This window comes from Budorcas taxicolor, chromosome 12, assembly GCF_023091745.1.
Source record: "Budorcas taxicolor isolate Tak-1 chromosome 12, Takin1.1, whole genome shotgun sequence".
Lineage (NCBI taxonomy): Eukaryota > Metazoa > Chordata > Mammalia > Artiodactyla > Bovidae > Budorcas > Budorcas taxicolor.
In genome coordinates this window covers 85,317,392-85,331,029 of record NC_068921.1, presented here as the reverse complement: position 1 = coordinate 85,331,029, position 13,638 = coordinate 85,317,392, and the positions used below count along the sequence as shown (strand labels likewise).

At 52.8% G+C, this 13,638-nt stretch overlaps 1 protein-coding gene across 1 annotated transcript in view; it reads right to left on the bottom strand.

Annotated features, from left to right (window-relative positions):
* Positions 1 to 13,638, bottom strand: part of COL4A2 (collagen type IV alpha 2 chain) — a 159,409-nt gene that overhangs the window by 40,099 nt on the left and 105,672 nt on the right. The window contains exons 5-15 of the mRNA XM_052650336.1: positions 12,970 to 13,104; positions 12,839 to 12,883; positions 10,517 to 10,633; positions 8,968 to 9,039; positions 8,595 to 8,630; positions 8,429 to 8,491; positions 6,653 to 6,688; positions 4,193 to 4,234; positions 3,276 to 3,374; positions 691 to 726; positions 95 to 145 (exon numbers count right to left, since the gene is read on the bottom strand). Of these exons, the coding sequence (XP_052506296.1) occupies positions 95 to 145; positions 691 to 726; positions 3,276 to 3,374; positions 4,193 to 4,234; positions 6,653 to 6,688; positions 8,429 to 8,491; positions 8,595 to 8,630; positions 8,968 to 9,039; positions 10,517 to 10,633; positions 12,839 to 12,883; positions 12,970 to 13,104 (732 nt within the window). The remainder of the gene's footprint in view (positions 1 to 94; positions 146 to 690; positions 727 to 3,275; positions 3,375 to 4,192; positions 4,235 to 6,652; positions 6,689 to 8,428; positions 8,492 to 8,594; positions 8,631 to 8,967; positions 9,040 to 10,516; positions 10,634 to 12,838; positions 12,884 to 12,969; positions 13,105 to 13,638) is intronic.

The window sequence follows — 13,638 nt, the reverse complement described above, 5'->3', positions numbered from 1 at the left end:
ACTGTGCGTCAGCTGTACTCCAACAAGAAGTGAAAGGAAAATAGAGTCTTTTTAAACGCCAGACGGTGCAAAGCACACACAGGCGCAGCTTTACCCGTGGTCCCGAGAAGCCCATGACGCCTTCTTCTCCCTTCAAGGAGATGCCCTAGGAGAGAACAGAGAGACCACCCTTCACGGTCTGCCTGCTTTGGGGGCTCATTCTTAGTGTCCCCCGCTGCGGCCAGCCGGCCTCTGCCTCTCCAGCTCCACGCAGGATGGGCTCCTAGGACGTCTGCCGTCGGCTGGGATGGTCATCCGCCCAGCATAGTCCCCTGGTAAGAGGCAATGGGGAGGACTGGAGATCTGGGGGCAGGCGGGACCCAGATCAGGGAAGGCAGAGCGGTGACCCTGGCCAGGAAGCTGCCACCAAGCCCGCCCGGCCCTTCCCTCCAGGGCACTGCTCTTCTGAGCGGTTTGGGCTCATTTATGAACTTCAGAAGAGGGTGATCAGCCGGTGCTGACTCTGCAGAAAGAAGGCATCCTGACACTGTTTTCTGAAAAACCATGAGAAACGATCACCCTTTCTTGCTGCAGACGAGTGGTCTGGAGACCAGGGCTGTGGGTTGTTAGGCCCCGGACAGTCTGACATTGTGATGGGACCCCTTAGAATGCGGGAACCATGAGAAGAAGCATCTTTATTCCTTGACTTACTATTCTCCCGGGTTCTCCCTCGCTTCCTTTTTCACCCTGTGAAGATACGAAAGACAAGAAATGCTCATTAAATCACCAATACTATTTAAAATGGATCAGGATTTATGACATAAGGTGCAAGGTATTTTATACAACTGCAAACAATGACTGTAAACGGATTGTAACGAACGACTCCCTAAACCTTGCGGCTTCAAAAGTCAGGGGGGAAAATGTGCTATTTCTCTTGGATTTTCACAGGATAGATGCAGTTGCGTGGTATTCTGATATGACTGCAAGGCTGTCTCTTTTCTGCCTGTGAGTTTCCCTCAGGGCCCACAGTGCCGGGGCACATGCCTGGGGGACAGCCCCAATGATGAGAGAGGCCGCCATTTGATAATGAAATAGCGACAGATCGTTCAGGTCAAAGAGGATAAGGCGGCGGGGGGCGGGGCGGAATCCTCTGAGGACAAGGCTCAGCAGGAGGGAGTTAAGGTCCTGAGCGCGAGTGGCTTTGGAAAGCAACGTCAGCTTTATTTCTTTCAAAATAATCTTCTGCTTTGGTTTTGGCTGCGCGGGGTCTCCACGGCTGCGCAGGCTTCTCGCCGGCCGCGGCGCGCGGGCCCCTCTCTCCCGGCGCGGCGCGCGCGGACTTCTCACTGCAGCGGCTTCTCCTGTTCCGGAGCACGGGCTCCAGGGCGCGTGGGCTTCGGCAGCTGCAGCTCCCGGGCCCTAGAGCCCAGGCTCAACGGTTGTGGCACGCGGGCTTAGCTGCTCCGAGCCACGTGGGGTCTCCCCCACCAGGGATCGAACCCGTGTCTCCTGAGTTGGCAGGTGGTTCCTTTACGACTGAGGCACCAGGGAAGCCCGTGATGTCATTTACATCATCATTTTCCCCCATTTCTCGTAGTCTAAAATGGGGACGGAAATGCAGCGATGGGTCCGTTCAGCCATCAGTCCTAGAACAGCTCCCAGGATCCCGCAGTTCCAGACTTCCCCTGCAGGCTGGCCAGGCCCAGCCCTGGGACCCGTTCCCTCTGCAGTTCAGTCCAGTTCAGTCGCTCAGTCGTGTCCGACTCTTTGGGACCCCATGGGCTGCAGCACGCCAGGCCTCCCTGTCCATCACCATCTCCCAGAGTCTACTCAAACTCATGTCTATCCAGTCGGTGAGACCATCCAACCATCTCATCCTCTGTCGCCCCCCTTTCCTCCTGCCCTCAATCTTTCTCAGCATCAGGGTCTTTTCAAATGAGTCAGTTCTTCGCATCAGGTGGCCAAAGTACTGGAGCTTTAGCTTCAGCATCTGTCCTTCTGAATAGTCAGGACTGATCTCCTTCAGAATGGGCTGGATGGATCTCCTTGCAGTCCAGGGGACTCTCAAGAGTCTTCTCCAACACCATAGTTCAAAAGCATCAATTCTTCAGCACTCAGCTTTCTTTATATTCCAGCTCTCACATCCATACATGACCACTGGAGAAACCATGGCTCTGACTAGATGGACCTTTGTTGGCAAAGTACTGTCTCTCCTTGTTAGCTTTCCCTCTTAGCTGCACAGAACAAGGGAATGCGATTCAGCCGCTCGATGATCTCAGCAGGGTCGCGCCTGCTCCGGCCTCACTCCACCCTGGGCTCCTGTCCTGATGCTGGACGGGGGGCCTACCCTGCTGATGGTCAGGTGCCCCCAGGAGCCGGAGTCCCTCCTGGGTCCACCCTGATGACCATGGAGGCCCTGTCCTGCCTGGTGGTCCAGGGCTGTCCTGCTCGCAACCCGGCTGGTACATGACCGTCCTCTCTGCGCTCACAGCAGCCGCTGCCCAGGCTGCCCGTCAGTGGTCAAGTCGCGTGTAACGCCGCAGCTGCACAGACTCACGTCCCCTGCGGGAGGAGGGGGGTCCACCCTGCCCTCTCCCGTCCACCCCCCAGCATTCACACTCCATCTTGACAGACGCTCGAGAGACAGGGATCAGAGTCTACGTCTGGGATTTTTTACTTTGGGTCCCGTGACCTTTTATGGTGCGTCTCACCCTGGCCGCCACCCTGCCGCCCTACGAGGTCAGCATTCTACCAGGTCAGTGCTTCGGTCTTTATTAAGCACAAAGGAACCAGAAGGCTGAGGACGGGTGAACGGTCTGTTTGAGTGAATGAGTGATAGAGAAGGGTGTTAATTTTTATTTAGACTCCAAGAGGATGCTTTTAATCAAACAAAACATTAACAGAAACTACAAGAGTCAGAAATCTGACTTTGACCCAGAAAGCCCACAGGGATGCTCCATGCCAGCAAAACGCAGGCCTTCTTTTGCTCGCACGGCCCCGCATCCTGGCAGTGAGCTGTGCTTCGACCACTGGCTACGTCTGCTCTAGAGACTGAACATGGAGCTGAGGTTCTTAAATGGATCCTCGTGTTGGTTCCGATTCATCATGATTACGAGCAGTGACACTGAGACGCCTGTGAGTGTGCTCAGCACTTTCAAATGCGTAATTTGCTAATTTGGTGGGGAGGGCATTTCCACTCTGAATGTGACTGAATAAGACCAAAGAAAGCCACACCTTTTTCTCCTCCTCCTGTCGGTTCAGATGGGAACACGGCCATCTTGCCGCGGCCCCTTTACCTTATACTGCTCTGGGAGAAGCTCGTATGCCGGCGTGGGCTTCTCGACGTAACCGTTGTCTGGTGGAATCCCGCCGGGTCCCTGCAGCCCCATGTCTCCCTGTGAATGGTTTAGCAAAGCAGTTGTCTTTAGATGGAAGGACACGATCGAGGTTGAATAGAAGCACAATCCCACCGCATACTGCTGCTTCTGCCTTTGCGTATTACTTATCGCACGCACATCAATTTTGATAGTGTTACAATCATAAGATAAGAGTCGTATATAAGCCTGGATGGCAGCAGGGTTTAGGGGAGAATGGATACATGCATACGTATGGCTGAGTCCCTTTGCTGCCCACCTGAAATTACCACAACATTGCTAATCGGCTGTACCCCAATATGAAACATTTTTAAAGATGTAAAAACATCATATAGAATAAAATGATAGTAAGGTAAAATTACTTGATTTCCACTTGCATTAATAATCATTTAGAATTTAGGCATCTAAGCTGTTTAGCTTGGTCACAATTTGCGGTTGCATTGGCTGCAGTGGAATTTTCTCCTTATGATGGATTTCTGTACAAGGAAGTTATTCGGTCTGTGCGCCAAATGCTTCGGTGGTTCTTGCTGCGTATTATGCTACTGCTTTCTAAGACTGGTACTCAAGACATAAATCGGAACGGGCGTCCCAGGCGTCACTAGACATAAAGAATCCACCTGCCAATGCAGGGGACGGAAGAGGCGCGAGTCAACCCCTGGGTCTGGAAGAGCCCCGTCTTACAGATCCTAACCAGCACTGGAGCCTGCCTGGCCACCTGACACTTCACAATGGCTGTTCCCTTTCACACGGGGTGTCAGCAGAGCACCTCAAGACAACAGCACAAAACATTAGGGTGAGCTGTCAGTGTTTCCTAACTCAATCTAGTAAGTTTCCTTTACCTTTTCGCCTTTTTCTCCATAAAAACCAAGTCCTCGGTTGCCCTGAAAGACAGATGGCTTCTGTAAGTTCAAAGTCAACAATCGCAGTGAAATACAATTATTTTTTTTAGAAAAAGAAACCTAATACGTATGTATTTGCAACATCACTGGACAACTATCCTTCCTAATATTCTGGCTTCAGCTCCCAGGAACGAATTAACACAAGAGGAAAAGACAAGTCTTTTCTTTTTCTATTTCCGTATATAAACGGTGGAATGAAAGTCTGAGTCCAGATACCACATAAAATGAACAGGAGCAAATCGTGACGCTGTACCAGTTGCAGAAAGTGGCCCCTCATGTTGTGCTCTGGGCGTTCACTAACACGAAACCTTAAGTCACAAAAATTTGGGGTTCATAAAAATGATATACTAGTGTTTTAATAAAGCTCTGCTTTTAAAGAATTTGTATTTTGTACTTTAAGCAAAACCTGAAAAGCAGTGGGCTAAGAGTTGTTTGTCACCCCTGGGGACACGTTGCCACTTGCTTATATCGCCTGTATATTTTACTGCTCAAATCCTGATGACCAAGAAGTTGACTATTAGTGATTTCCTCCTTGTGGCCCTGGGCTTCGACAGTCCAGGGCCCCTGCTAACTGACTGCTACCTCTCCCGCAGTCCCCTGGACTCCGTGGTGAGTCTGGACATCACCGATGGGGAGAGTGTCATCTCCTTGGGCCGAAGCCTCACGGCGAACATGTGATGGAGCTCAGGTCAGATCCCAGGTCTTCCGACTCTACAGGTCGGGGTCTCAGAGTGTCTCCTTGGGTTCTGGCCCCTCTGGGCTCGGAGAACAGCCGTTTCCTGCCTGGGATCCCAATCGGAGGACCGTGATTCATACTGTCCTCTGCCTCAGGCTTTCTCATTTTGGTAAAATAATCCTAAATGTCACAGAAAGATGTCCTAATTCTCTTAATGATGGTGTTCTTTGGGTTTAGCCAAACTTTTCATCATCCTTCCTGCTTCAGAGGCAGACCGGGAAGGTGCCCTGGCGAGTATCTGACAGTTTAATGACAGGAGCACCCACGCGTGCGTGGGAGGGCTGACCGCCCGCCAGGTGGGCCGCGGGACAAACCACGCACAGCTCAGGAAGGCCCGTGTCCTCTGACTGCCCACGGCTCTGCTGCCTTCCCGGGGCTCCTCTCCCCGCCGAGACGCGGGGTCCCGTGGGCCCACCTGATCTCCACACCGCACAGCCCCCTGCCTCTGATGCCGAGTTTCCACCAACAGAAACAAAGCCTTTCATTAATTTTTGCTTTCTCTTTGCTTCCTTCCCACCTGGCTGGGGAGCTGAAATCAAAGCACAGAGACGCAGCCGGGCGAGATGAGAATGAGATCTGCTTGGGACCCCGACATCCCCCTGCCTCGAGAGCCGGTGTCCAGGGCACCAGGAAGTGACCTGCTGGAGGGCTGGGGATGTTTGTGCTGCAGCCAAGTGGGGATCTGAGGCGATCCCGGGGCTCCCTGCCCCGTCCTACATCCGTGTCTCTTGGCTCTGGGCCGTTCCCAGCCCGCCCTGGGCGGACAGACGGCGGGGAGCCGGGTGAGGGGGGTGGGTGGGCAGAAGCCTTAACGAGCTCCAGCCTCAGCCGGAAGCTGAGTCAGAGATGATGGGAGCTGGGGTCAGGGTGGTGACAGCTGAGGTCCCCGGGCGGCAGGGAGATGGGGTTTCTGCAGGGTAGGCCTGGGAATGGGCGGGCCAGGGAAACGTCCTTGGCTTTACGCAGGCCACAGAGTGGTTCTGAAATGTTCCTAACGGTAGTCCAGTATTTCTGACTCATGTCGGGATTTGACCAAATACATCCCTCGCCAGCCTCCTACAGCTTGTCCTGGACATTTGTTTAACTTTCCCAGGTCACATTAAACCCGAATTCTGCCCACGTTCCTAACAAGCCACCGACTTTGCGGTGCTCCAGCCCACTGAATCGTCTTTCTCTGATGGAAAGAGGACAGTGTTGGGCCAGAGCCTGGCTTGAAGCTCCCTGAATACACCCCCAGAGGCTGACAGCACGCTCTGGGTGGGCCCACCTGCACCCAGGTAGGAAGAAGGCCATCGGCTCCCCGCACAACTCCAGCTCTGTCTTGTCCCATCCCATGAGAGAGCACGCAATGGGTAAGCAGGGGTTGTCCCCGACGTGCTCTACATTTCTAATCATACGTTCACCAGCTGGACTTTCATGCGGCCACAGGAATGCTGTGTGGTTTGCAGACAAGAAGTCATTCCACGCATCCACTTACTTAATGACTTCACGCATGGATTTACTCTTGGAGTTTAGAGGCTTGTCTTATAACTCTACATACAGTCCTCCTCATGAGACAAACGATGTACTTGTCAGCCAGGTGGTTCCACGGTCAAGAAGGAGACGCAGCAACATGCGAGGCCCCGGTTCCCTCCCCCTCACCCACCGCGCCCCCAGTAACTTACTGGCTGTCCTTTGGGTCCAGGGGGTCCAGGTGGTCCCTGCACAAACACAAAGAAATCTCTCAGCTGTTTTCTTTATCCCAGGACCCAGATGACATCTGCTCGGGAGCCCTGGGAAAGCTCTCCGCTGTGTGTTCGGCACACCGGGGAGGATGTGAAGAGCCTTCTGGCGCACTCATCTCGGCAGGGACTCGGGGCTGGAGGACGGAGGACGGGGGGTCGGGCCTGGTTCTCAGGGTCCGCTGGCTGCCCGGGCACAGCTGCTCCTGGTTTGCTTTTCTGAGCTCAGGCTTTTGACCTGACTCGGGTCCTGCTCACACTGGCCCTGCTCCCTCCACGAGGCCCCGGGCCCCGTTCCTCCAGAGACGGCCCCTGCTGGCCTCCCGTGTGTCCCTGCACCCGGCACCATCTCGCACTTCGCGCTGCTGGGCCGGCAGGCAAGCACACACAGAGTTAATCTACGTCTGGCCCCTCGGTGGGGCTGGGAATCTGCCTGCCAGGATCACCTCATGCTCCTGCAGAGCAGTGCCCGCCAACGCCACACCGAGGGTGAGAGCTTAGCACATGCTTTAGAAGAGCCAGGCGTGGTGACACAGAACAGGTGGAGGGGCAGGGGGCCGTGGGAGGCCTCAGTGGTTCGTGTGAAGACCCGGAGGCTGGCACCTCGGCTCGGGGAGGCGGGGAGCACCCAGCTGTTTATTTCCCGAAACTGTGTGAGTAAAGCAGGGGACCCCCCCACCCCGACCCCATGGCCTGCGTTCTGTAAACGGGTGGCTGCTTGTGTACAAGGGCTGAGAGCATCTCGAAACACGAGCCCGTCTCCTTCCCTTCAGCCAAATCTCACGGCCGGAGGGCTGCTGGGGAAAAAGACCAGAACGGCCCCGGAGAACTGTGCTTCGTAGAGACGTGACCGATTGTTGCGATTATTATCAGCGGTCTGAGGGAAGCGACGAGCACTCCCACCCCAGCTGCTGGTGTGACGGACCTGCCCTCAGACACACACGTGTCCGCTGCCTCTCCACATCGGCCGAGACGCGGGTCCCACGACCCCGTCCACGGCCGCCTCAATCTCGGGGCGTGGTGTTCTGCGAGAAGGACTCTCTCCCCTGCGGCCACAAGCTCTCCCTGAGTAAGTTAAGGCCTGTTTGTCTTATTCATTAAAAACGTGGAGTAGGAGAGAGTTGGGCACTTTGCAGGAGCCCGTTCACCTCCCGGCCCCTGTGCAGCGGGAAGGATCCCAGGCGGCCAGGCCCGGGACTCTCCCTCCTCGGGAAGGCCCTCCTCCGGCCAGGGGTTTGGCTGCCAGGCCTCACTCCTGCTTAGACAGGCAGGAGGAGGGGACACCTGTAGGCCACCACTCAGCTGGGGCCCGAGGGTCACTGGGTTAACTGATGTCCAGTATCTCACCTGTCACGGTGGCTGTGCCCAGGTGCGTTACCCCCGCTCTGAGGCCTCGCCAGCAGAGCCCATTCCCTCCTTATGGACCTGCAGGACACTGGTCTGCTTTGCTCGGGATGACGGGCCCCTGTCAGCTGGTCAGCTGTGGGGCTGGGAGGGCGTATGCCTGACTGGAAGGGCTCCAGGTCAAAATCTGACCTAGCTGGCATTGAGTCTTCACTCTCAGCCTTGATGGCGGCAGCGGGGACAAGGGACAGCCTGGGTGGTCTTGGCAACCACGTGCATCAGGCACGCCGTGAGGCCTCCACCAGCGTCCGCGCAGCCTGCATCTCAGAGGATGTTCTAAATCCGCAAGGGCGAGCATGTGAGCCTGGAACTTACCGGTCTTCCTGGGGCTCCAACCGGACCCATCTGTCCCACGGGCCCAGGGCGGCCGGGAGGCCCCTACGGACAGGCAACGGAGAAGGCGGTTAGGGAGGCAGGAGGGGTGGAGCCCAGAGCCCTTCAGGTTCCGCTGGGTCTCTTCTCTAACAAAAGCAATGCTTACCTGCAAGCCGACCAGTCCGGGCTCTCCAGGTTCCCCCTAATTGAGAAGAAAGAGTTTCAAGAGTTTCAGCTTTTAAGAATCTGTGGACTTAGTTGCATTTTACTTCAGTGTTGGAAATAAGCATATAGAACACACCCGCTGTCTAAGGACTCGGTGATGTTAATTACGCAGACAGCTGCGCTGTCGTGAGTATAGGAGGGCGGCCCGCAGTTAGTGTAAGACGGCCGACAGCCTGGAGGCCAGTGAGAGGACCTTGAAATCAGTGGAGATTCTGGCTTGTGGACACTGTGCGTCCCCCCCGCTCGACTCAGAGGTCACTCTTACTGGGGAGTGTACACGGGGGCTTGGTCATGCCCCGTCTCTGCAGACTTACCCTGTATTTGTCGCGGTCCTCTGAGGACAGAGCGTAGGGCTCGCCTTTCTGCCCTTTCGGTCCTTGGGGCCCCTAAATGCGCGCATGTGGCATAGAAAGAAAAACACAAACGGTCTTCAGCGCAGTGACATGCTTGGAGTCATTGCCTGCCCCCTTTCCTGGGCGACACCCAGCTGTTCTATAGGCAAACGAGACTATTCTAAACATCCAACTCTACCTTAACCGCGAGGTGAGACTTTTACCTTCATATTTACCCAACAGCATCTTTCTTAAAGTTAAAAGAGAAATATTTGATAGGATTTGATTTGCAGAAACCCAAGTAGAGGTTCAGCAAATGAATACTTTCCTCTCCCAAACTGTCCCTTCTCTTTGTAACAATGCTATTCTGTGTCTTCTTTGCGTTCACATGCTAAAATATCGACACCTACACTCTGCAGTACTATTTGCGGGAGAGATTCTGGGTCATCCGTTAACAACAGGATTGTGTCAAGTATATTGCATTGGCCAAAAAGGTGGTTTGGGCTTTCCGTGACATCTGAGTGAACTTCTTGGCCAGCCCAGGTACATGGTATGATACACAGGTACATAAGTACACAGGCCTTTTAATATCTACATATAAAACCTGTATTTTAAAGTGATGGATATATTCATTGATGACGAAAGCTATGATATTAGAATAGCGCAGAGTGTAGCTTACTGATAAGTTGAATTACATGAAAAAGAAACAGCTGGCAAATGGGGAGCTGGAGGGCAGAGGTGTGAAGACAAGCAGAAATCGGTCAGCTTCAGGGAAATGCAATGAAGATCATTACTGCTGCCCTTCCCTCACCTTAAAATGCTTTTTAAGTAAAAAGTTTTGCCAGAAAGTGTTAGTTTAACCCTGAATTTGGAATATATTGCTATAAGGTAACAACATATTATCAAAAAAGATTGTTTGCACAGACCCTAAAACATAAATGAGGTCATGAAATAGATCATTATATGAAAGTTCTTTCATTAAGAAAAGTAAAGTCTACCTTGTATATCCTGGAGAACAAAACTGTTTTTTCATGTCACAAAGGATGTTAGAATCTAATAAAATGATGACTAATAGAGAAGTCTGTTCAAGGTTTAAGCTTTTTAAAATTTTAGTTCCACGATTCCACTATTATTCTTGCTATTTGAATGGGAGGAAGTGATGGTATGCTTGGGAGACAAACTCATTACCTTCTATTTAACACACAAAGGACAAAGGGGAAATGGAGCTCTCTGAGTCCAACCCGCCTAGATGTTGTCAAGAAACCTCAGCAGCGGAAGTGTGCTTCATCCTGACTGCTAACCGAGGGTGGGCAGCCACCGTTTCTGGGGTGGAAAGGTGGTCTCGGCACATGCTTGCTTCCCCCACCCCCAACAGGCAGGAAGCAGCCCGCCCTCCTGAGAGACCTTCCCTAAGGCAGTTTCTCAAGGGGGTCCTCGGCGGGCCCTCCCGAAAGCAAGATCTTTCCTGCATTTCCACCACCCAGACTTTGGAGCCGACCAGCGTAGCAGGCTGAGTGCTGCTAGTACTCACGCGGGGCCCGAGGAAGCCACCGGGGCCCGGGGGTCCTGCGTAGCCCGAGTCGCCCATGGTCCCGTTGCAGCCATCATACCCTGGAGGTCCTCTGGGTCCGCCTTGCCCGGGATGGCCCTGGAAATAGACAAGCCATTGAGCTTGCGGCTTAGGTTTCATGTAACTGGGATGAGGCTGCTTCAACCTTCTCGGAAGAGATGTCTCTGAGCTCCTCATCTCCTGAATTATCAGTCTGCTCTTGGCCTTCCTGACTCACCTAAACTGGATCTGAGACATTTGAAATTGCACGCCAACCTGATCTTAATTTTGAGCTTGTCCTTCAAAGGAAAATTTCAATTCTATTGAGCTAAATGTCCATCTTGTGTTCAACATCCAAGCAGGTCTATTTCTGGATGATACAGCTCTTAGATTATACTATACATCAACTTTGCTTATGACTTCTTTTTTAAAATTTATTTATTTTTAATTGAAGGATAATTGCTTTAAATATTGCGTTGGTTTTCTGCTATACACCAACATGAATGAGCCACAGGCATATATGTCCCCTCCCTCTGGAACGCCCCTCCCACCTCCCACCCCACCCCACCCCTCCAGGCTGTCTCCGAGCACCGGTGGGAGCTCTCTGAGAGAAGCACGGGAATGTACGCACGACCACGTGTAAAACAGACAGCCAGTGGGAACGTGCTGTAAATGATTCTAGGCAGCTAAAAGTACCGGGTCCCTCAAGCCCTATGTTCATTAGGTACTCAGATAGAGCAGTGGCGCTCACGTTAACTTGGTGTGAGCATCTCTCAGACTCCGGCATCGAGGAGACCGAGTTTAGCAGCTCTGGCATTCCAGAGAAAATGACCAGGCATCTGTTTACCATGATCACCCCTCCAGGTGGTGATCACTCCCTCCCTAGTTTGAGAAATATTTGCTTCTGACATTAAATGAGCATGAAATGGAAAAAAAACAATGGAAACACGACACCGATCAGTTCCAGTACATTTCCACAAGGCCACTCCATCTAAAGCTCAGCCTTCTGCTTCCAGGAGAGCACAGCAAGGGACAATCCCAAGGGGCCAAAAAAAGTAGGTTAAAAATGGGCAGTTTCATCAGAGGCAGCTGGTAAGAAAATGCTTTGGTTATTTGTTTAACCCTTGAAATCTGCAAATTCTTCAACTCTGCCAATTTCTCAAGATTCTGACTCATGCACAAGTTATTTCCTTAACTATGCACAGCTGTGTGCTGTCACTGATGCATCTGTTTGAGCCCCTCTCAGGGGACGCCAGGTCATGGCCATGCGGGTCTCATGTCTTGGTGAGGGGGGGCTTCCTTTCCTTAGCTCTGCCTCCTGCTGCAAAAATCTCCTTGAGCATGGGGCTAAGGAAAAGCGGCAGTTCTCTGTGACTGCTGTCCACTCATACCCTTCCCCCTTTCTTCTGCAATGTGGCAGCCTCGCTTGTGTAGCCTGGAGTGTGTGTGTGTGTGTGTGTGTGTGTGTGTGTGTGCGTGCGCGCGTGCATGCGTGTTTGAGCATGATGACAGATGACACATGTGGTGCACGTGTGTGCATGCGTGTATGGGCACGCTGACACGGCACAGACATTGGCATGAGCGTGAAGTTCTGGAGGCAGATGTCCTTAAACATCAGCTGCGGAGGGATGGAGCAGGTCTGAACGTGGGATAAACATATGTATCCCGGAGGCCGAGATGGGCAGGAAGCCGCCCCTGGGAAGTCTGCCCCCGGGCCCGAGGAGGAGGCTGTGAGTCAGGCTGCTCTGTTTATTTTCTTGTGCCACAAGAAGTAAAGTAAACTAGGTTAGAAAAACACATTTTATTGCATTCTGAGATTTTCTCATGGACAAAGCATGCCTTTCGTCTTCTCTGTACGGTTGCTACCAGGAATCTGAGCCTCTGCACAGACTACAGGGCAGACCCTGCTCTGGGCAGGATGGCTTTCCACTCAGGTGGTTCTGGAGTTCAAACGCAGTATGAGACTGGCTCCTTACGGCCGGCCAGTGCCGCCTGCAGCTTGTTGCCAGTAACAAGACGGCTCCCCTTTCGCCCTTGTCACCCCTGTGGCCTTGTGGTCCTGGGAACCCCAGTTTTAGCACAGTAGCCTCCATGCCAAGTCCAGAAGACCATGTGCAAATGAAGCAGCTTGTGCAAGAGATGACTGGGTTGCAGGGGAAAACGTTTTAAAACGCACACATAGCCCCACAGGTGTGTTGTTACAGACAATTAAGGGGGACTCGTTAGACGTGTGTCTGGGCGTCATAAACAGGCGGTTTTGCACGTATATGGTGCTTTGAAATTTTAGTCTTATGGAAAACTTACGGGAATTCCGTCGGCACCAGGGAATCCCGAAACACCTCTTGGTCCCTGTAAAGAAGGCAAACAGACTTAAGGAAGGCCAGGACACCGCCCCCTCCACCCCACGAGAGGAGCACCCACAGCTGCATACGCACCACGTCTCCCTTCGGGCCTGTGATCCCGGGGGGCCCCCTTTCGCCCTTGTCTCCTTTGCGGCCTTGCAGTCCTGGGAACCCCTGTAGCCCAGGGGGCCCGGTGTACCCCTGGGGGCCCACCGGTCCTGGCTGGCCCTGTGGGAACAATACCCGGTCAGTGTCCAGAATTCACAACCATGCGTGAATGTCTCCAATCATGCTGCTTTTGAAACTATACTTTTCATGCTTAAAGAGCTATACTCTTCAGAGAGCACTCTGTATAAATCACCATCTTCTTCCACAAGAGCCACAAAGTGATTCCGGGCTGAGAAAGTAACAGAGTTCAAACGGGGGAAATACTACACGTGAGACAAAAGTTGTCCTCGAGTACTAAAGTGAAGTTATTGTGAAATGCTAATATTGGGTTGGCGTGAAAGAATCAATGGACTTAAAAAAAAAAAAAAGTCCTTTCAGTATAAACGAAGGTGCCAGACAAATTCCTGAGAGCCTCTCTGCCTCATAAAATGCACACGATAGGCATGGAGACACAACTAGCACCCAGGTATCAACGTGACCCCCAGATGTTTAAGTGGTTAGACAGTCTCTCATCCTGTGCACACACACACACACACACACACACACACACAGAATGCACACGAGTATGTGTGCGTGTACAGAGAAGAAATAAAA